Below are 24054 nucleotides of genomic sequence, written 5' to 3'. Positions count from 1 at the left end.
TACTGTGTTTTTTTAATGCATTTTTTTATGTAAACTTCATGTAATGCCAATAAAGCAATTATTTTTAATTGGAAATTAAATTGAATTATTTTCTATAACCCTACTCCTTAAACACTGTGTGGAGTTTTACTTTATGAAAAAATACAATTGGGGACATCAGCAATGTCCTCATAATTCACCTTCACTTGTAATATCAGTGTCATACCCATGGCATTATACACATTTATGTCATGTGTGCAACACACACACACACGCACACACACACTTCTGCGTGCTCCCGAACGAATAAAATTCTCCATATGTCTTCTGTGCATGAACAGCGGCGGGAAAAGAAGAGATTCTCAACACTACAAATTGGGTTATCCGCTTAATCTTTTCAATCAAGTTTGAGTTACATGTTATAACCCAGCAATTAGACCCAATATCATGTTAAAACAACCCAGCAAGTATTAGAATGCATAGAAAAAAGCAAACATTGGATGAAATGAAAGAAAATACTTTAAATAAATATATTTTAGAATATTTCTGTAGAGAATCGAGAGAGTTCTGCGCTCATATACAGACTCAGAAGAGATGATGATGATGCTGATGATGATGAAGGCGCAGTTACGTGTCTCCCCCGTCCAGTGATGATCGCCTATATAAACAGCATCCAGCGAGAGAAAGTCAACAAAACTCTTGATCCAGGACAGCGAACAAGCACTCAACAAGTCTGGATTATACGCGCGATTATGATAACCCAGCCTGAAACAATACGTAAATAATAATGTCAGTAACTGAAGTACTGCTGTAACTTTTCGTGCGTGGAAAAGCAGCTTTAACCCGATGTACACTAAATAAAGCGCTTCAGGGATAAATCCGAACAGTGTTTTGACGCGCGCGGTTCCTCCAGATGTAGGCGCGGGGCTCTGCGCTGCTCCGGCCGGCGATGGAGGCGTCCTCCGCGGCAGTGAATGCGGTGTCTCCCGCCGAAGACCCGTTCACCGCGCCGCTGTCTTCCATCGCGCCCTGGAACTACAGTGTTCTGGCGGCGCTGATGTTCGTGGTGACCGCGCTGTCTCTGTCCGAGAACTTCACTGTAATGCTGGTCACCTTCAGGTTCCAGCAGCTCCGGCAGCCGCTCAACTACATCATCGTCAACCTGTCTCTGGCCGACTTCCTGGTGTCGCTGACCGGCGGCAGCATCAGCTTCCTCACCAACTATCACGGATATTTCTTCCTGGGGAAATGGGCTTGCGTGCTCGAGGGCTTCGCCGTCACCTTTTTTGGTGAGTGAAAAAGTTTATGCAGGAACAAATGCTGCCGTAAATTACAGTTAATACTACACTTAAAAAATGCTGGGTTGTTGTACCACAATTGTAATTGTTGGGTCAAATGTGGGCAAAACCAACTGTTGGGTTAAAGTGTTATTTAAATTAATTAAAAAAATTAATAAATAACCAACCAAAAATTGTTTTTGTCCATGACATAATAATAATAATAATAATAATAATAATAATAATAATAATAATAATAATAACCTAACTCTTGTAATAACCTAAATGACCTTTTTTGTCATTTGAACATGTAGAAAAAATACAATACCCACCAACAAAAAATGCTGAATTGGTTTAGATATAAACAAACTCATCAATGGGTTGATTTTCAATTAAATTTAAGTTACACTTTTTATCACAATGGTTGGGTTTGACCATATTTGTTCCAACTTTGGATACATTTTTTTAGTGAAGAGTAAATAAGCACTAATAAGACTAATAATGACCAACTAAACACTTAACAATAAACAAATTAAAAAACAACCCAGATTTGCGGAGTTCATGAGATAAGTAATTACATTTTTTTGGAATAAAATAAATAAATAACCCAAAATTGGGGTTGTCCATAACATAACCTTGGGTTGTGTCAACCCAGATTTTTTTTTAAAGACTAACAATAAATACAGTATATTCGTTTATTATTTGTTTGTTTGTTTGTGGATTTTTTAGTAATTTGAACCACAATACACACAAAAATGCTGGGTTGGTTCAGATATAAATCGTTGGGTTGATTTTAAATAAAATTTAAGTTACACTTCTTGACCCAACTTTGTATGGATATTTTAGTGTAGAGTAACAACAACAGTAATAATCACCAACTATTATGGTTATTTTTCCCTGGGGAAATGGGCTTGCATTCCCGAGGGATTCACCATCACCTGTTTCAGTGAATGAGTTAATAACCAAACGTTTTGTTTGTTTTTTGTCTTTTGAACCATTTAAATATGTAGATAAAAACAATACATTAAGAAATGCTGGGTTGTTGTAATCTAATGTTAGGTGAAATATAAACAAACCCAACCATGGGTTGATTTTCAATTAAATGTAAGTTTCACTTTTTATCCCAATGGAGTTCATGACGGAACAAATGCTTCTGTAGTTTATACTACACTTAAAAAAAGGCTGGGTTATTGTAACCTAATTGTTGGGTAAAATATGGGTTTGTCCATGACATTTGATTACATCAACCCAGCATTTTTTAGATAGTAACATTAAATATTGTATATTACATATACAGTTGAAGTCAGAATTATTACCCCCGTTATTTTTTTTCCCCAATTTTTGTTTAACAGAGAGCAGATTTCTTCAACACATTTCTAATCATAATAGTGTTAATAACTCATCTCTAATAACTGATTTATTTTCTCTTTGTCATGATGACAGCACATAATGTTAGACTAGATATTCTTCAAGACACTAGTATTCAGCTTAAAGTGACATTTAAAGGCTTCACTAGGGTAATTAGGTTAACTAGGCAGGTTAGTGTAATTAGGAAAGTATAATGTATAATGATGGTTTGTTCTGTAGATCAAAAACAATATATAGCTTAAAGGGGCTAATAATATTGACCTTAAAATGGTGTTTAAAAAATTAATAACTGCTTTTATTCTAGCCGAAATTAAATAATTAAGACTTTCTCCAGAAGAAAAGACTGTGAAAACATAGACATACTGGGAAAATTTGCTCTGTTAAACATCATTTGGGAAATATTTAAACAAGAAATAAATATTCAAAGGGAGGCTAATAGTTCTGACTTCAACTGTATACTGTTTATTTAATAATATACAATTTTTGTCATTTTAAATATGTAGCAAAAAATACTGGGTTGTTGTCGTAACCCAATGTTGGGTCAAATCTAAACAAAACAGCAGTTGAGTTGATGTTTAATTAAATATAAGTTACACTTTTTATCCCAATGGGTTTGTCCCTATTTGACCCAAATTTGGATTGATTTTTTTTTGTGTACAATAACATAACAACAGTAACAACCACTAACTATCATGAGTATTTCTTCCTGGGGAAATGGTCTTGCATGCCGGGGGGATTTGCCGTCACCTTTTTCAGTGAGCAATGAACAAATGATATAATAATCTAGTGAATACTAAACTCTTAAAAAAAAAACAATCATTGGGTCAAATATGGGTACATTTTGATGTCTTATGGGTTATGTCACCTTGCAAGAATGTAGCAATGTATATTTTTAATGTATTTATATAGCCGTTTAAAAAATGCACTGTAAAAATACTGGATGTGGGATGGTAACCCAATTGCTGTGCCAAATATATATACAGAACAAACCACTGTTATACAATAACTTGGCTAATTACCCTAACTTGCCTAATTATCCTTTTATATCACTAGTATCTTGACGAATATCTAGTCTGATATATATTATGTGCTGTCATCATAGCAAAGTTTAAAGAAAACAGTTATTATAAATGAGTTATTAAAGCTATTATGATTAGACACGTGTTATAAAAACCTTCTCTCCGTTAAACAGAAATTGGGGGAAATATACTGGTGGGCTAATAATTCTGACTTCAACTGTATAAAACAAAAACAGACGTGACAGTATTTATTAGTTACATGAGTAAAAGTCTTCTCAGTTGTTCAATAGATTTAAAACTTCAGTGTCTTGTGTTATTGAAGGACACTTGGAATCACGGGAAGTGTTTTGATCATATTTTTAAAGCTGATGAAAACAATTGATTTGTTTGTTTGTTTAATGTATTTTAATTTGCTATATGTGGCTCTCAGACATAAAGCTGCTCTCAAAACCAGCTGGCGACTGAAATGAAAGACGACAATAAAAGAGTCTGCTGCATGATATTGAATTATTTTCCCTTTGACAGTCATGTAGAGTCATTAAGTGCATATTAAACACATGTAGCTGCTGTGACTGAGCTCATGAACATACAGCTGAACATCTGGTCTTAACATCTGCGTCAGTCTGCAGGTGTCAGTATTCACCATTTATGAGTACACACACACACACACACACACACAATCACATTATCATTCAATCAGCTAGTCTGATCAAGTCAAGATATCATTCATTCATTCATTTTCATTTCGGCTTAGTGCCCTTATTAATCGAGGGTCGCCACAGTGGAATGAACCGCCAATTTATCTAGCTTATGTTTTTACGCAGCAGATGCCCTTTCAGCTGCAACCCATCACCAAAAACACCCATACCCTCACATTCACACCCAGACACTATGGACAATTTCAGCTTACCCAATTCACCTGTACCACATGTCTTTGGACTTGTGGGGGAAACAAGAGCACCCGGAGGAAACCCATGCGAACAAGGGGAGAACATGCAAAATGCACACAGAAACGCCAACTGACCCAGCCAGACTCGAACCAGTGACCTTCTTGTTGTGAGGCGACAGCACTACCTACTGTGCCACCGCGTTGCCCAAGTCAAGATAATTACTTTCAATTAATATAAATGGTCATGTGATTTGATTTAAAGGGGTAGTTTACGCAAAAATGAAAATGTGCTCACTGTTCTCCCTCACGTGAAATCTGCTGTTCTGGTATTGTTGAAGATCTGCTGTTCTGGTGATGTTGGAGATCTGCTGTTCTGGTGATGTTGGAGATCTGCTGTTCTGTTGATGTTGGAGATCTGCTGTTCTGATGTTGTTGAAGATCTGCTGTTCTGATGTTGTTGGAGATCTGCTGTTCTGTTGCTGTTGGAGATCTGCTGTTCTGGTGTTGTTAGAGATCTGCTGTTCTGATGTTGTTGGAGATCTGCTGTTCCGGTGATGTTGGAGATCTGCTGTTCTGGTATTGTTGAAGATCTGCTGTTCTGGTGATGTTGGAGATCTGCTGTTCTGGTGATGTTGGAGATCTGCTGTTCTGGTGATGTTGGAGATCTGCTGTTCTGGTATTGTTAAAGATCTGCTGTTCTGGTGATGTTGGAGATCTGCTGTTCTGGTAATGTTGGAGATCTGCTGTTCTGGTGATGTTGGAGATCTGCTGTTCTGGTGATGTTGGAGATCTGCTGTTCTGGTGTTGTTGGAGATCTGCTGTTCTGGTGTTGTTGGAGATCTGCTGTTCTGGTGTTGTTGGAGATCTGCTGTTCTGATGTTGTTGGAGATCTGCTGTTCTGGTGATGTTGGAGATCTGCTGTTCTGGTGTTGTTGGAGATCTGCTGTTCTGGTGTTGTTGGAGATCTGCTGTTCTGGTGATGTTGGAGATCTGCTGTTCTGGTGATGTTGGAGGTCTGCTGTTCTGATGTTGTTGGAGGTCTGCTGTTCTGATGTTGTTGGAGATCTCCTGTTCTGATGTTGTTGAAGATCTGCTGTTCTGGTGATGTTGGAGATCTGCTGTTTTTGTGATGTTGGAGATCTGCTGTTCTGATGTCGTTGGAGATCTGCTGTTTTTGTGATGTTGGAGATCTGCTGTTCTGGTGATGTTGGAGATCTGCTGTTCTGGTGTTGTTGGAGATCTGCTGTTCTGGTGTTGTTGGAGATCTGCTGTTCTGGTGATGTTGGAGATCTGCTGTTCTGGTGATGTTGGAGGTCTGCTGTTCTGATGTTGTTGGAGATCTCCTGTTCTGATGTTGTTGAAGATCTGCTGTTCTGGTGATGTTGGAGATCTGCTGTTTTTGTGATGTTGGAGATCTGCTGTTCTGATGTCGTTGGAGATCTGCTGTTTTTGTGATGTTGGAGATCTGCTGTTCTGATGTTGTTGAAGATCTGCTGTTCTGATGTTGGAGATCTGCTGTTCTGTTGATGTTGGAGATCTGCTGTTCTGATGTTGTTGGAGATCTGTTGTTCTGGTGATGTTGGAGATCTGCTGTTCTGGTATTGTTGAAGATCTGCTGTTCTGGTGATGTTGGAGATCTGCTGTTCTGGTGATGTTGGAGATCTGCTGTTCTGTTGATGTTGAAGATCTGCTGTTCTGGTGTTGTTAGAGATCTGCTGTTCTGATGTTGTTGGAGATCTGCTGTTCTGGTGATGTTGAAGATCTGCTGTTCTGGTGATGTTGGAGATCTGCTGTTCTGTTGATGTTGGAGATCTGCTGTTCTGATGTTGTTGAAGATCTGCTGTTCTGATGTTGTTGGAGATCTGCTGTTCTGTTGCTGTTGGAGATCTGCTGTTCTGGTGTTGTTAGAGATCTGCTGTTCTGATGTTGTTGGAGATCTGCTGTTCCGGTGATGTTGGAGATCTGCTGTTCTGGTATTGTTGAAGATCTGCTGTTCTGGTGATGTTGGAGATCTGCTGTTCTGGTGATGTTGGAGATCTGCTGTTCTGGTGATGTTGGAGATCTGCTGTTCTGGTATTGTTGAAGATCTGCTGTTCTGGTGATGTTGGAGATCTGCTGTTCTGGTGATGTTGGAGATCTGCTGTTCTGGTGATGTTGGAGATCTGCTGTTCTGGTGATGTTGGAGATCTGCTGTTCTGGTGTTGTTGGAGATCTGCTGTTCTGGTGTTGTTGGAGATCTGCTGTTCTGATGTTGTTGGAGATCTGCTGTTCTGGTGATGTTGGAGATCTGCTGTTCTGGTGTTGTTGGAGATCTGCTGTTCTGGTGTTGTTGGAGATCTGCTGTTCTGGTGATGTTGGAGATCTGCTGTTCTGGTGATGTTGGAGGTCTGCTGTTCTGATGTTGTTGGAGGTCTGCTGTTCTGATGTTGTTGGAGATCTCCTGTTCTGATGTTGTTGAAGATCTGCTGTTCTGGTGATGTTGGAGATCTGCTGTTTTTGTGATGTTGGAGATCTGCTGTTCTGATGTTGTTGGAGATCTGCTGTTTTTGGGATGTTGGAGATCTGCTGTTCTGATGTTGTTGAAGATCTGCTGTTCTGGTGTTGTTGGAGATCTGCTGTTCTGGTGTTGTTGGAGATCTGCTGTTCTGGTGTTGTTGGAGATCTGCTGTTCTGATGTTGTTGAAGATCTGCTGTTCTGATGTTGTTGGAGATCTGCTGTTCTGGTGATGTTGGAGATCTGCTGTTCTGGTGATGTTGGAGATCTGCTGTTCTGTTGATGTTGGAGATCTGCTGTTCTGATGTTGTTGGAGATCTGCTGTTCTGATGTTGTTGGAGATCTGCTGTTTTTGTGATGTTGGAGATCTGCTGTTCTGGTGATGTTGGAGATCTGCTGTTCTGGTGTTGTTGGAGATCTGCTGTTCTGGTGATGTTGGAGATCTGCTGTTCTGGTGTTGTTGGAGATCTCCTGTTCGGGTGTTGTTGGAGATCTGCTGTTCTGGTGATGTTGGAGATCTGCTGTTCTGGTGATGTTGGAGATCTGCTGTTCTGGTGTTGTTGAAGATCTGCTGTTCTGGTGATGTTGGAGATCTGCTGTTCTGGTGATGTTGGAGATCTGCTGTTCTGATGTTGTTGAAGATCTGCTGTTCTGGTGATGTTGGAGGTCTGCTGTTCTGATGTTGTTGGAGATCTGCTGTTCTGATGTTGTTGGAGATCTGCTGTTCTGGTGATGTTGGAGATCTGCTGTTCTGGTGTTGTTGAAGATCTGCTGTTCTGGTGATGTTGGAGATCTGCTGTTTTGATGTTGTTGGAGATCTGCTGTTCTGGTGATGTTGGAGATCTGCTGTTCTGGTGATGTTGGAGATCTGCTGTTCTGGTGTTGTTGGAGAGCTGCTGTTCTGATGTTGGAGATCTGCTGTTCTGATGTTGTTGGAGATCTGCTGTTCTGGTGTTGTTGGAGAGCTGCTGTTCTGATGTTGGAGATCTGCTGTTCTGATGTTGTTGGAGATCTGCTGTTCTGGTGTTGTTGGAGAGCTGCTGTTCTGATGTTGGAGATCTGCTGTTCTGGTGTTGTTGGAGATCTGCTGTTCTGATGATGTTGGAGATCTGCTGTTCTGGTGATGTTGGAGATCTGCTGTTCTGATGATGTTGGAGATCTGCTGTTCTGGTGATGTTGGAGATCTGCTGTTCTGGTGTTGTTGGAGATCTGCTGTTTAGGTGTTGTTGGAGATCTGCTGTTCTGGTGATGTTGGAGATCTGCTGTTCTGGTGATGTTGAAGATCTGCTGTTCTGGTGATGTTGGAGATCTGCTGTTCTGGTGTTGTTGGAGATCTGCTGTTCTGATGTTGTTGGAGATCTGCTGTTCTGATGTTGTTGGAGATCTGCTGTTCTGGTGATGTTGGAGATCTGCTGTTCTGGTGATGTTGGAGATCTGCTGTTCTGGTGATGTTGGAGATCTCCTGTTCTGATGTTGTTGGAGATCTGCTGTTCTGGTGATGTTGGAGATCTGCTGTTCTGATGTGTTGGAGATCTGCTGTTCTGGTGATGTTGGAGATCTGCTGTTCTGGTGTTGTTGGAGATCTGCTGTTCTGGTGTTGTTGGAGATCTGCTGTTCTGGTGATGTTGGAGATCTGCTGTTCTGGTGATGTTGGAGGTCTCCTGTTCTGATGTTGTTGGAGATCTGCTGTTCTGGTGATGTTGGAGATCTGCTGTTCTGGTGATGTTGAAGATCTGCTGTTCTGGTGATGTTGGAGATCTGCTGTTCTGATGTTGTTGGAGATCTGCTGTTCTGGTGATGTTGGAGATCTGCTGTTCTGGTGATGTTGGAGATCTGCTGTTCTGGTGATGTTGGAGATCTGCTGTTCTGATGTTGTTGGAGATCTGCTGTTCTGGTGATGTTGGAGATCTGTTGTTCTGGTGATGTTGGAGATCTGCTGTTCGTGTGATGTTGGAGATCTGCTGTTCTGGTGATGTTGGAGATCTCCTGTTCTGATGTTGTTGGAGATCTGCTGTTCTGGTGATGTTGGAGATCTGCTGTTCTGATGTGTTGGAGATCTGCTGTTCTGGTGATGTTGGAGATCTGCTGTTCTGGTGATGTTGGAGATCTCCTGTTCTGATGTTGTTGGAGATCTGCTGTTCTGGTGATGTTGGAGATCTGCTGTTCTGATGTTGTTGGAGATCTGCTGTTCTGATGTTGTTGGAGATCTGCTGTTCTGGTGATGTTGGAGATCTGCTGTTCTGGTGTTGTTGGAGATCTGCTGTTCTGGTGATGTTGGAGATCTGCTGTTCTGGTGTTGTTGGAGATCTGCTGTTCTGATGTTGTTGGAGATCTGCTGTTCTGATGTTGTTGGAGATCTGCTGTTCTGGTGTTGTTGGAGATCTGCTGTTCTGATGTTGTTGGAGATCTGCTGTTCTGGTGATGTTGGAGATCTGCTGTTCTGGTGTTGTTGGAGATCTGCTGTTCTGGTGTTGTTGGAGATCTGCTGTTCTGATGTTGTTGGAGATCTGCTGTTCTGGTGTTGTTGGAGATCTGCTGTTCTGATGTTCTTTGTTATTTCTCCAGGTATTGTGGCTCTGTGGTCCCTGGCTGTTCTGGCATTCGAGCGTTTCTTCGTAATCTGCCGTCCACTGGGGAACATTCGCCTGCGCGGCAAACATGCAGCTCTGGGTCTGGTGTTTGTCTGGAGTTTCTCCTTCATCTGGACTGTTCCTCCTGTTCTGGGCTGGAGCAGCTACACAGTCAGCAGGATCGGCACCACCTGTGAACCCAACTGGTAAGCAGTTAAACACTGATGAATAGGATTACAGTACCCTGGGCATGCTTTTTTAGTTTAAAAACAATAGTTTAACAAAAATATTTTTTTGTCATCATTTACTCACCCAGAATTACTCATACAGAATTTCTTTACAATTGTCTATGTTCATTTCTGAGATTGGATGTCTTCATATGCACAAATTGTAATTGTTTAAACTCTTTTCAGATTCAGAAAAGTGCTGCCTCAGTGTGTGTGTGTGTGTGTGTGTGTGTGTGTGTGTGCGTGTGTGTGTGTGTGTGTGTGTGTGTGTGTGTGTGTGTGTGTGTGTGTGTGTGTGTGTGTGCGTGTGCGTGTGCGTGTGCGTGTGCATGTGCATGCGCATTTAATAGATGTAGCTTGTCAAAGTTCTTCCTCTTCATTTCAGCATAAACCAGCAGACTAATTAACCATCTTCAGATTTATTGTCTCGTCTATACTAATTACTCCTTTTATTCATGCATGCCAGACATTTTTGACATGCTAATTTATTTGAATTCATTTTTGTCCATGTGAAATCCTGAGCAGGAGTTTTAACTTGTTCCTCCTCAGCTTTACCTTTGACTCTTCAGACTCTACGGTGTGCTTTAGTGAGTCTGACAGCTCGGAGAAAAAAACTAAAACTATTGTATAAAGAGAGACATTTTAAAGCAGAGTTTAAGCAGGTTTATTCCACTGCTCAAAAATACATGTCGTTTCACACACTAGACTGCATATACAGCTACCTCTGGCATGCTGAGGAAAAGAAAATCCATTATTCATCCTTAGAGAAATGTACTGACTCCATCATGGAGGTGAAGACTTTTAAAAAGTACAATCTTGTAACTCATTTATATCTGATGTCCACATGTTACTGTGTTAACTGATTATATGAGTACTAAAATCTACATATGAGTGTTTTAAATGTTTATATGAGCACTTAAAATCTACATATTAGTGTTTTAAATGTTTATACGAGTACTTAAAATCTACATATTAGTGTTTTTAAATGTTTTAATGAGTACTTAAAATCTACATATTCGTGTTTAAATGTTCATGTGAGTACGTAAATCAATGTATTGGTGTTTTAAATGTTTATACGAGTACTTAAAATCTACATGTTAGTGTTTTAAATGTTTTAATGAGTACTTAAAATCTACATATTCGTGTTTAAATGTTCATGTGAGTACGTAAATCAATGTATTGGTGTTTTAAATGTTTATACGAGTACTTAAAATCTACATATTAGTGATTTAAATGTTAATATGAGGACTTAAAATCTACATATTAGTGATTTAAATGTTAATATGAGGACTTAAAATCTACATATTAGTGTTTAAATGTTCATGTGACTACTTAAATTAACGTATTAGTGATTTAAATGTTCATATGAGTACTTAAAGTCTACATATTAGTGTTTAAATTTTCATGTGAGTATTTAAATCAATGTATTAGTGTTTTAAACGTTTATACAAGAGGTAAATTGTACATATTAGTTTCTTACATGTTCATGCAAGTACTTAAATGTGCATATATTAGTGTTTTAAATCTTCTTCTGAGTACTTAAATCTACATGTTAGTATTTGAAATGCTCATGAATTCTTAAAATGCACATATTAGTGTTGTTGTAATGTTTATACAAGTGCTAAAACTTTACATATTAGTATTTGAAATGTTTATTTGAGTTTTTAAAATATACATTATTCATTCATTTTCATTTCGGCTTAGTCCCTTTATTATTCCGGGGTCGCCACAGCGGAATGAACCACCAACTTATCCTGCAAATGTTTTACACAGCGGATGCCCTTCCAGCCGCAACCCATCTCTGGGAAAAAATGTACATTATAGTGTTTTAAATGTTCATATGAGTACTTAAAATGCATATATTAGTGTTTTAAATGTTCATACGAGTGCTAAAACTTTACATATTAGTATTTGAAATGTTCATTTGAGTTTTTAAAATGTACATTATAGTGTTTTAAATGTTTATGCAAGCGCTAAAAATTTACATATTAGTGTTTGAAATGTTTATACATGTGCTAAAAACCTACATATTATTGTTTTAAAATGTTCATGTGACTACCTAAATTGATGTATTAGTGTTTTAAATGTTTATACAAGTACTAAAACTTTACATATTAGTGTTTGAAATGTTCAGAGGAGTATTTAATAAACATATTAGTGTTTTAAATGTTTATATGAGTACTTAAAATCTACATATTAGTGTTTTAAATGTTTATACAAGTGCTAAAAATCTACATGTTAGTGTTTTAAATGTTCATATGAGTACTTAAAATCTACATATTAGTGTTTTAAATGTTCATATGAGTACTTAAAATCTACATATTAGTGTTTTAAATGTTCATATGAGTACTTAAAATCTACATATTAGTGTTTTAAACGCTTATACAAGTGCTAAAAATCTACATATTAGTGTTTTAAATGTTTATATGAGTACTTGAATGCATTATTGTATTAAAATTAAAATTATTATTATTATTAATATTATTTATTTATCTTTTCTTTTTCAGTATAGATGAGTTTTGAGTGTGTCAGATGTGTGCACTCATTGATTTTGTCCATCTGCAGGTATTCAGGAAACTTCCATGACCACACCTTCATCATCACGTTATTCAGCACTTGCTTCATCTTTCCTCTGGGAGTGATCATCGTCTGCTACTGCAAACTCATCCGCAAACTCAGAAAGGTCATCACAAAATCACTTTTATTTATAGATGCTCTAAATCTGCTCTCTAATGAATGCTGTGTTGCTTTAACCCAATGTTGGGTCAAATATGGACAAACCCATGGTTAGTTTTATCAGTTAAAATTAAATTACACATTTTATCCCAATGGTTGGGCTAGTTTTGATCCAACATTAGGCTAAAGCAGCCCAGCATTTTTTGAGTGTGTTTTGGATGAAATGTTCAGTATTCAGTGTCACTTATTAATGTTTACAAACCTCCTACTTTCTCTTCTAGAAGATGTAAATAATCAAAGATTTAAAGTAATGGAAATCTGAAAAGCCCCCAATTTAAATCTTCAAGTATTAAAATGAACAATTAAAATCAACTGAAGCCCAAACGTGGTGATGCAGTGGGTAGCACAATCGCCCCCACAGCAAGAAGGTTGCTGGTTGGAGTCCCGGCTGGGTCAGTTGGCATTTATGTGTGGAGTTTGCATGTTCTCCTCGTGTTGGCGTGGGTTTCCTCTGGGGGCTTCGGTTTCCCCACAGTCCAAAAAACGTAGTGAATTGTTAACATGGGTGAATTGGGTAAATTGTCTGTAGTGTATGTGTGTAAATAAGAGTGTATGGATGTTTCCCAGTGATGGGTTGCAGCTGGAAAGGCATCCACTGTGTAAAACATGCTGGATAAATTGATCATTTCGCTGTGACGACCCCAGATTAATAAAGGGACTAAGCCGAAAATAAAATGAATGAATGAATGAATGAATAAATCCCAACGTCTAAATTTAGTCTACACTGTTAAAAGCGATTATTTACTTTACTTAAAAAGTGACAGTTGAGTTAATGGAACTTAAGTTTTCTAATTATTCACATAGTTATTTTATTTTAAGTAAACTTATTGCCTTAAAATTATTAAGCAATGTCAACTTTTACAGTGTACACTCACAAATGCTGGGTTGTTTTAAATTTAATGTAAAAAAAAAAAACTTGAAATGTTATGTTTGTCCATATTTGACCCAACATTTGCTTAGAGCAACCCAGCATTTTTAGAGTGTGCTGTTCCCCTTCAGTCACTATTGTGACCAAGTATAAAACCCAATTAAACCAGTATAATATCATAGGAGGTGTGAAGTTTATGCAAAAAAGAATTAGGGATTAAATGGGTTAATGGGCTTAATGCTGTTATTAAACTAACCTCTGATCATATGACTAATGCTGAGACAAAAATATAAAACAGCAGGGAAAAAAATCTGCTTTGCACAACACATTCTCTTCATCTGTATTTTGTGTTGTTTTCTTTTATAAATTTCTACCCTCATGAAAAATATAGTAAATACTAAAATGGTTTTGAACCATACTATAGTAAAATGAAATATATTTTGTATATATTATAGTATCTACAACTCCAAGTGAACTGATAAACTCTAATAAATACTGTACTATACAGTAGTTTTTACTACAGTAAATTGTGGTGTATTGTAGTATAATACACCCTATAGTTGTACAAAACTACAGTATTTGGTCATTTATTTGTTACCGTAGTTGTTGTGTTCCATAGCAACTACAGAATCACCACAACAGATCAATGGCTGTAGTTGTTGCTACCATAGTAACAGTAGAATCACCACAACAGAATAGTTATAGTGGTTGTGTTACCATAGAAACTGTAGAATCACCCCAACAGGTCAATTACTGTAGTTGTTAATACCGTAGCAACTGTAGAATCACCACAACATATTAATTATAGTGGTTGTGTTACCACAGCAACTGTAGAATCACCACAACAGATCAATTACTGTAGTTGTGTTACCATAGCAACTGTAGAATTACCACAACAGATCAATTACTGTAGTTGTTGTGTTACCACAGCAACTGTAGAATCACCACGACAGATCAATAACTGTAGTTGTTGTGTTACCATAGCAACTATAGAATCACCACAACAGATTAATTTTAGTGGTTGTGTTACCATAGCAACTGTAGAATCACCACAACAGATCAATCACTGTAGTTGTTGCTACCGTAGCAACTGTAGAATCACCACAACTGATTAATTACAATGTTTTACAATAGTGTATTTAAAAAAAAACATAAATTATTAAATTTTTCAGTGTTTCAGTGTCACCATGACATGTTTTGTAAATCATGTGTGTGCGTGTGTGTGTGTGTGTTCAGGTCTCCAACACCCACGGCAGGCTGGGTAACGCCAGGAAACCGGAGCGTCAGGTGACCCGTATGGTGGTGGTGATGATTGTGGCGTTTATGGTGGCCTGGACGCCGTATGCCGCTTTCTCCATCATCATCACTGCGCATCCCAGCATGCACCTGGACCCACGACTGGCAGCCATTCCTGCGTTTGTGGCCAAAACAGCAGCGGTGTACAACCCCATCATCTACGTGTTCATGAACAAACAGGTGACTTTTGCATTCATGCACTTATTCAGTTTTTCCTATGTGATTTCAATTGGCTGCAATTGGAACTTATAGAGTTTTAGCATTATATATAAATTTCTTGCTTTATTTGAGTATATGCAGTATGAATAATTTCAGAATTGACTATGTTGTCCTAGCTTTATTTTACTATTAATGTTATGTATCTTTAAAACTGACTTGTGCCTGGAATGCAGTGTGAATAAAATAAAGGAAAATAAAATAAAACATGTAACACTTTATCATGCATTCACTGCTAATCAAACCTTTTTTCTCGATTGTCTCCAGAACAAACCACTGTTGTCCAATGACTTGCCTAATTACCCTAATTTAAGAAGTCACTTTAAGCTGAATAATAGTATCTTTAAAAAAATAGCTATTAAAATATTATGTGCTGTCATCATGGCAAAGAGAAAAGAAATTAGTTAATAAAACTAATATGTTGAAAAAAAGTATTGAAAAACTCTCTCTGGTAAAAAGTCTTTTTGCACTCAGCGGCCACTTTATTAGGTACACCTGTCCAACTGCTCGTAAATACAAATGTCCAATCAGCCAATCACATGGCAGCAGCTCACTGCATTTAGGCATGCAGACATGATCAAGACGATCTGCTGCAGTTCAAAGTGAGCATCAGAATGGGGAAGAAAGGGGATTTAAGGGACTTGGAACGTGTCATGGTTGTTGCTGCCAGACGGGCTGCTCTGAGTATTTCAGAAACTGCTGATCTACTGGGATTTTCACGCACAAACATCTCTAGGGTTCACAGAGAATGGTCCGACAAAGAGGAAATATCCAGTGAGCGGCAGTTCTGTGGGCGCAAATGCCTTGTTGATGCCAGAGGTCAGAGGAGAATGGCCAGACTGGTTCCAGCTGATAGAAAGGCAACAGTAACTCAAATAAGCACTCGTTACAACTGTGGTCTGCAGAAGAGCATCTCTGAACACACAACACGTCCAACCTTGAGGCGGATGGGCTACAGCAGCAGAAGACCACACTGGGTGCCGCTCCTGTCAGCTAAGAACAGGAAACTGAGGCTACAATTCACACAGGCTCACCAAAACTGGACAATAGAAGATTGGAGAAACGTTGCCTGGTCTGATGAGTCTCCATTTCTGCTGCCACATTCAAATGCTCGGCTCAGAATTTGGCCTCAACAACATGAAAGCATGGATCCATCCTGCCTTGTATCAGCGGTTCAGGCTGATGGTGGTGGTGTAATGGTGTGGGGGAGATTTTCTTTGGGTCCATTAGTACCAATTGAGCATGGTGTCAACACCACAGCCTACCTGAGTATTGTTGCTGACCATGTCCATCCCTTTATGAGCACAGTGTCTCCATCTTCTGATGGCTACTTCCAGCAGGATAACACACCATGTCATAAAGCACCAATCATCTCAGACTGGTTTCTTGAACACGATGATGAGTTCACTGTACTCAAATGGCCTCCACAGTCACCAGAGCTCAATCCAATAGAGCACCTTTGGGATGTGGTTGAACGGGAGATTGGCATCATGGATGTGCAGCCGACAAATCTGCAGCAACTGCTTGAAATATGAAACTTGAAACAACACATACTGTATCAGATTTATTTTTATATTTCATCTAAAGGCTCAACAAACTCTTGTGTTGTTTTTGTTTGTCAGATTATCAGTTTTGTCTGGGTTTGATGCATCTTCATCTTCATCATGTTTCACACACTCTCTCTTTGATGGATGGTGTTAGTTGTCAGCTTCATCGTTAATAATAAATGCATCATCAATAAATGACGGCTGAAATGCAGCGAGCACAGGATGTGTTTTTTTAAGATGAACCGACTTGCCCTGATTATACCTACATCTCTGTGCTTTTATTAATAAAGCTTCTATAAATAGATGCAGCATTTAATGGAGCAGTTCAAGTGTATGAATTAAACAGCATCTTTTGATCATATGAGAAGCGTATGAGTAAATCTACACAAATGCTTTCTGTAAAAAGTTAAGCGATCTGTGAGTGTGTGTAAAACATGTTCATTTCACGCTTTATGTTGGCTTTAATGTTGATTTCTATGCAGCGACTTCAATATTGGGACGAGAAAGTTGCTGGTTGGAGCCCCGGCTTGGTCAGTTGGTGTTTCTGTGTGGAGTTTGCATGTTCTCCCCGTGTTGGCGTGGGTTTCCTCCGGGTGCTCCGGTTTCCCCTACAGTCCAAACACATGCGCTAAATTGGCTGTAGTATATGAGTGTGTGTGTGTGTGTGTGTGTGAGAGAGAATGAGAGTGTATGGGTGTTTCCCACTACTGGGTTGCAGCTGGAAGGCCATCCGCTGTGTAAAACATTTGCTGGAATGGAAGGAAGGACCGAACCAATGAAGGAGGGAAGGCCCAAATGAATAAGGGAAGGATTCAAGGAAGGACCGAACCAACTAAGGAAGGAAGGAACGAACGAATGAATGAATGAACAAAGGACCTAATGAAGGAAGGAGCAAAAATATGAACAAACGAATGAGCAAACAAATGAATGGAGGAACGAAGGAAGGAATAAAATGAATGAAGGAACGAACAAACGAATGAATGAACGAAGGAAGGACAGAACGAACAAGAGATCACTAAATGCAGAGCAGAATGTTAGGTTTACACATCCCTGCACTCTTGAGTACTATTAAAAGGTCTACTTTTTACTCATATTTTGAGTGCTATTTATAACAGATGATTTTCCTCTACTTGCACTACATTTTTGGGCAAGTAATGTTACTGAAGGACATCACTGGACCTGTGCTGGACACCCTGCAGTTTGCCTATTGAGTAATGGCGTAATGGCGTAATTGCGTAATGGCTTTAAAACAATTAAAAACTGCTTTTATTCTAGGCGAAATAAAACAAATAAGACTTTCTCCAGAAGAAAAAATATTATCAGACATACTGTGAGAAATTCCTGAATCTGTTCAACATCAATTGGGAAATATTTGAAAAAGAAAAACAAAATGCACAGGAGGGCAAATAATGTCGTCCTCAACTGTACATGTTCTGATAAAACTGATAACATTCCCCTTCAGAATTGAATTCAAACAAGAATATGCACAATATTACACGACTAAAACATCTAAACTCCAAATCTGCAAATGCAAATCAATGATCAAATTATATAGTAGCAGTGCTTCTACTAACATTTTAATCTTATGCATAATATAGCATGAAGATCTCGCCGCACAGCAAGAAAGTTTGTCCCGTGTCCCAGTTAAAGCTCCTGCAGTAAATGGGTTACTCAAAGACCTTGAAGGTGTCTCCTGACAGAAATAAGCAGAAATGAAAACCAGACGTTTCCATTCAGGACTGAGGCTTTTTTTTCAGCCATACAGTATTGGAGAAGAGCTGGACATATAGTTGAAGGATTTAGAGAAATCCTAAAGCTGTCACGCTGGGATGACGACTGCTGACATGTCTGACATTTACTACTAAACTAAAGAAATAAATAAAGAGCTGCAAAGCTGGAGATGCTGAATTATTGAGCAGCTCTGGAGGTTATTGGATGTAAACAGTGTTTGGCAGCACCGTCATCCTGGAGCTGTGGCTTTATCAGACGCTTTTCTGCTTCTCAGACACGCTGACATCTGCATTCTGTCCATCTACACATCAATACAGATTCTGTTCAGGAAAATGCTCAAATGCGTGCATAAGCCGGCCTGTGATTTATTTATTTCTTGTCACGCTGATGGCCGTCTCACTGTCAATAGATGAATGTGATCTCTCTGGGTTATTCACTTCTTCAATAAAAGTAGGTGAGAGTTTGTTTTGCAGGCGTTGCAAAAAAAGTATTATTTTTTGGGAAGTTTGGTTTTTAATATAAAGATTTTGTATCCTCTATTGTATAGAACTTAGGAGGCATGGTGGCTCAGTGGTTAGCACTATAGCCTCACAGCAAGAAGGTTCCAACTAGGTCAGTGTGTGTTTCTATGTGGAGTTTGCATGTTCTCCTCGTGTTGGCGTGGGTTTCCTCCGGGTGCTCCGGTTTCCCCCACAGTCCAAACACATGCACTATAAGGGAATTGATGAACTAAATTGGTCGTAGTGTCGGAATGAGCGTGTATGGGTGTTTCCCAGTTTTAGGTTGCAGTTGGAAGGGCATCCGCTGTGTAAAACATATGCTGGATAAGTTGGCAGTTCATTCTGCTGTGGCGACCCCAGATTAATAAAGGGACTAAGCCAAAGGAAAACGAATGAATGTGTAGAAATTGAATTAATCTGATTCTGCAGTCGCTATAGTAACACCACAGCTATAGTACTTGATGTATTGTGGTGATTCTACAGTTGCTATGGTGACACAACAGCAATAGTAATTAATCAGTTGTGGTGATTCTACACTTGCTATATGGCAATACAGTATAATCGGTTGTGGTGATCTGTCAATTCTATTCACTTCATTAAAAGCTGGTGAAAATATTTTTGCAGATATTGGAAAAAAGTTCTTTATTTTTTTATTTCATTTTGTTTTCAAGTATAAATTTAGTTTTTCATTTTAAAGATTTTAAAGCACTTTCAAACAGAGGAATATGGGGAAAAACAAGACCAACCTAAATAAAAATTACTATAGTATTGTATAGTAAGTGCTGTGTTTCTTTAAATGATGCTTATAGTACTTGAATTCATCTGTTGTGGTGATTCTACATTTGCTATGGTAACACAGCAACGATAGTGATTGATGTGTTGTGGTGATTCTGCAGTTGCTATGGTAACACAACATCTACAGTAATTGATCTGTTGTGGTGATTCCACTGTTGCTATGGTAACACAGCAACAATAGTAATTGATGTGTTGTGGTGATTCTACAGTTGCTATGGTAACACAACAGCAATAGTAATTAATTATTTGTGGAAATTGTACAGTTGCAATGATTTTGTTTATTTTTTACGGTATAAATTAAGTGTAGTTTTATTCAATTTTTCAAGTACTTTAAAAGAGAAGAAAGAGGGGAAAACAACGCCAACCCATATAAAAAATACTATAGTAATGTGTGGTGAATTCTATGTTTCTTCAAATCATGTTATAGAAAAGAACATGAATTTGTCTGTTGTGGTGATTCTACAGTTGCTATGGTAACACAATAACTATAGTAATTGATCTGTTTTGGTAATTATATAGTTGCTATGGTAACACCACCACTGCAGTAATTTATATGTTGTGCTGATTCTATGGTTGCTATGGTAACACAACTACTATAGTAATTGATGTGTTGTGGTGATTCTACAGTTGCTATAATAACACCACCATTGTAGTAATGTATGTGTTGTGCTGATTCTATAGTTGCTATGGTAACTATACCATAAATATAGTAATTGCTATAGCAGTTGCTATGGTAACACAACAACTAAAGTAATTACTGTGTTGTGGCGATTATACAGTTGCTATGGTTACACAACAACAACGCTAATATAAACAAATGCCTCAATACTGTAGTTTTTTTACAACTATATGGTATATTATTCTACAATACACCAGTTTACTGTAGTAAAAACTAAAGTACAGTATACTTTCATATTTATTCCAGTTTATCTTTCACTATAGTTAATACTATGCTGTATGCTGTACAATAGTATGCTGGAGCATTCATTAACAATGAGTTTAATACTATAATATATACATTTTAGTACACTTTACTATAGTAGTATGGTTTAAAAAAAACTAGTATTTACTATAAATTACTGTAATATTTTTTCATGAGGATTTAGAATAAAAGTATACCACATAGAGTAAGAAACAAACATTCTAAAAAGAAATTCTTTTAAATTTTAAGAAAATAAAATATTACTAAATACCTTTAGTAATTTTGCTTCTCAAATTAATTTAGATTTCTGAGTGTTTAGATATTTTTTTTTACAAGACAACAATAAAAAAAATCCTGAACATCTTTGTATAATACAGATTTTTATTATTTTCTTTTGTGAACTGCATGATGACGTTCTGATTTTGAATCTACAGCCAAGATGTGGTTTAAAAACACACATTTACATCTAAACAAACACAATCTGTGATGCTTCTTTCTTGGAAACCCAAAAGTTTTTAAAGTGACTTTAGGACAATAGCTAATTAGTGTCCAATGGACTCTGTCGTTTAATGACTAGTGACTAATGAACGAGAAGGACGATGTGACCCGCAGGCTAATGTGGAAACAATTAATGATTACTGCGCAATTATGACCTCAGCATGATTGACTAATGTAGCACGCAGTCAAACGCCACCTTCATCAGACTACCACATTAAAAGCTGGAGCGCAAAAGAAAATCAACTAAAATCACTCTGAGGACCAAACAATCAGTGTTTGGAGATTCATTTTATTGACACAGCCATTATTTAGTTTAATGTAGTGATCAATTTTGAGATTTTCAATCAATTTGGCTTTTAAAGCATATCTTATTTCAAACTAGAAGAAGAAAAGCGTCCAAAAATACACAATTACAGTGCATTTTCTTTATTTTACATTGTAAATATGAAAGCATTGAAACTTACACTTTTATTAATGTCTGTATTCTGATCACACACACCAAACTTTACACTTTTATTAATGTCTATATTCTGATCACACACAACAAACTTTACACTTTTAATAATATCTATATTCTTCACTAATTTACTTATAAGACATTGTGCACTGGTAAAACTATTTGAGATTGTCAAAAATGTACACAGCGCCCTCTAATAGGTTTAATAGAATTGGCATTTATTAGAAAACGTGCCCAGTAACATATTTGAGAGAGTTAAAAGTGTACATAGTGGCCACTGGTGCATTTACGAGAATATACATGTAGAAGAAAACTTCCTCCAGTAAAAGGAGATGCACACAGCGCCCTCTGGTGGATTTGTGAAAACTGTAACAAGATGTAGTCCAGGGTACATATTTGTCGGTTCTTAAAAATGTAGCCCTGGTCATATATTTCCAAAGAGCCTGCGTGGAATGAACTGAAGTGCTTTTTTTTATCCTCACCTGTAAGTCACTTTAGATAAAAGCATCTGTTAAATGATTAAATGTAAATAAAAGCTCTGTTTTTTCTTCTCCTCAGTTCAGAAAGTGTCTGGTTCAGCTCTTGAGTTGCAGTAAAGTGACTGTGGTCGAAGGAAATAATAATCAGACGACTGAACGCGCCGGCATGACCAGCGGGAGCAACACTGGAGAGATGTCTGCCATCGCCGCTCGCGTCTCCGTCCCGAAAACAGAGGAAAATCCTGGAGACCGCAGCACTTTCAGCCACATCCCCATTCCTGAAAACAAAGTGTGTCCCATGTGAAAACACTAATGCAAAGTCTTCGTCTAAGTGCATTTCAGTCTCTTCTGAATGTAGGCGACATAAAACTCACACAATGGTATGACTGCACAAATATGCTTTTCTCTGAGTTTTGTCTTGTTTCTAGTCCAACTATCTCAAAATACATGAGTCAAGAAGCATTTTCTAAACAAGCAATAAAATATTGCATTGTTTTCAGAAATAATAAGTAACCGTTGTTTTCAGTCAATAATAAATGAGTTTTTTCTTTAAAACAAGCTTTAAAACAATAATCTGCCAATGGAATAAGTGATATTGGGCCCTATCATACACCTGGCGCAATAAAGCGCAAGACATGCTTGGCGTGATTTGTTGCCAATTTCAGAACAGGCAATTTTCATGTTTTGCGTCTCGTTGTTTAAATAGAAAATCCATTCACGACACTTTGTGGACTCATGTGTGTGCTGGTCTATAAAGGAGGTGTGTTAAGGCGCATTGTTGGAGTGTTGCTATTTTGAGAAACTAAAATAGACCGCACCATTGACCAACTAAAAGCTGCTCTAAAGTCCAGCGCAGAGAGTGTTAGTTATGCAACTTAAATGCTTACACACTGCTGAATACACACAGGATGAACAGCAACACAAATATCTTTACAGATGAAAACAATTAAAGGATTAAAATGATCCAGAAATGATGATTTTCTACATCAATATAAACACCACTGCCTCCATGCCTTCTTCACCTCGGGGGGCTTTTTTAGTTTATTCATGACGATCTGCATCAGTATAATGTGATTATTATTATCAGCAGTGTTATTGATTATCTGCAGATTTATATTTGTTTTAATAAACACAAGTGTAGATTTGTCCATCTGTGGGGTTTTGGAGACGTCTGCATCACCATATTGGGCGTCAGAACAGGACGTGTGTTTGGATATAACTCAGTGTTTTGACCACACTTCATTATTATTGTTCATTTATTCCTTTGCTGGAGATTAGAACTGAATTTAGAAATAGTTTTGAGCAAATCTTTGAGCTTAACAAACTAAATAAAATCTGTAGGCTAATGGATGTGTTCAGTGGAGTGAGTTTCCACCGTTTCCTTACTTCACCAAAGTAAAGGAGTAAAGAGTAAAAGTAAAGTAAAGAGAAAGTAAAGAGGCTGAATGGAGGAGGCTGGTTCTTTATCCTCGTGCTGCAAATGCTATGTTTAACTGTTTCTCTAGTAAAGCGTTCAGTTTTTACACTTACAAAACCGCCATGTAAATTGCAAATGCACCATGGAGTGACTCAGCTGACTCTTAAAGGGAATGAGAGATGAGACTCTGATTGGTTTAATGCACATTATGCTCAAACACACCCAGAACTCATTAGGAGAATAAGCACAACCCTGTTAGACCATGTGCCAGGCACAGAGCGTATTTTACCATCCTTAAAATAGCAAATGGGAAACCAGACACACCATTCATGCTTTTGCGCCATGCGATTTAGACTTTGCGCCTAGATCGTTAAAATAGAGCCCATAATCTTGTTTTTCCTTTTGACATTAGATTATTTTGATTTTTACCTTGTTTTAAGAAACTACAATGGTGGCAGAGAGAGCTTAACGTGCTGCAGTGTAAGAAAACACATGCAATAAAAAAACAAAAGCAAATAAAGATCTTTATCAGTTTGACACCATACATGTTGCAGATCCTCCAATGCAGACAAATTAACGCCTGCTTTTTCTCACAACACATGCATACAGCACAGAACACAACGGAAATGTTTCAAGAGGACCCTAAAATGTGTCGGACCGTAAAAGTGCAATACACTTTTATATTTAATCCAGCATTTACATAAATATAATGCATTACGAAGGAATGTACATTATAATTTTCATAAGTAATAGTAAAAAAAAAGATTCA

At 37.9% G+C, this 24054-nt stretch overlaps 1 protein-coding gene across 1 annotated transcript; it reads left to right on the top strand.

The window, feature by feature from the left end:
* Positions 1 to 611: 611 nt before the first annotated feature.
* On the top strand, positions 612 to 22387 carry valopa (vertebrate ancient long opsin a). Its single transcript, XM_056467535.1, has 5 exons — positions 612 to 1268; positions 9592 to 9802; positions 12389 to 12506; positions 14664 to 14903; positions 21948 to 22387. The coding sequence occupies exons 1-5, from the start codon at positions 929 to 931 to the stop codon at positions 22170 to 22172; spliced, it is 1134 nt and encodes a 377-aa protein (XP_056323510.1). The 5' UTR covers positions 612 to 928; the 3' UTR covers positions 22173 to 22387.
* Positions 22388 to 24054: the final 1667 nt, after the last annotated feature.

The sequence above is a fragment of the Danio aesculapii genome, chromosome 10 (assembly GCF_903798145.1).
Source record: "Danio aesculapii chromosome 10, fDanAes4.1, whole genome shotgun sequence".
NCBI lineage: Eukaryota > Metazoa > Chordata > Actinopteri > Cypriniformes > Danionidae > Danio > Danio aesculapii.
This window is presented reverse-complemented; position numbering and strand designations above follow the sequence as displayed.

Excerpts from the sequence above, each read along its gene's own strand:
- valopa (XM_056467535.1), top strand. The coding sequence starts at position 929 with ATGGAGGCGTCCTCCGCGGCAGTGAATGCGGTGTCTCCCGCCGAAGAC. Across the intron at positions 9,803-12,388 it reads ACCACCTGTGAACCCAACTG|GTATTCAGGAAACTTCCATG; the intron begins GTAAGCAGTTAA and ends GTCCATCTGCAG. Across the intron at positions 14,904-21,947 it reads ACGTGTTCATGAACAAACAG|TTCAGAAAGTGTCTGGTTCA; the intron begins GTGACTTTTGCA and ends TCTTCTCCTCAG.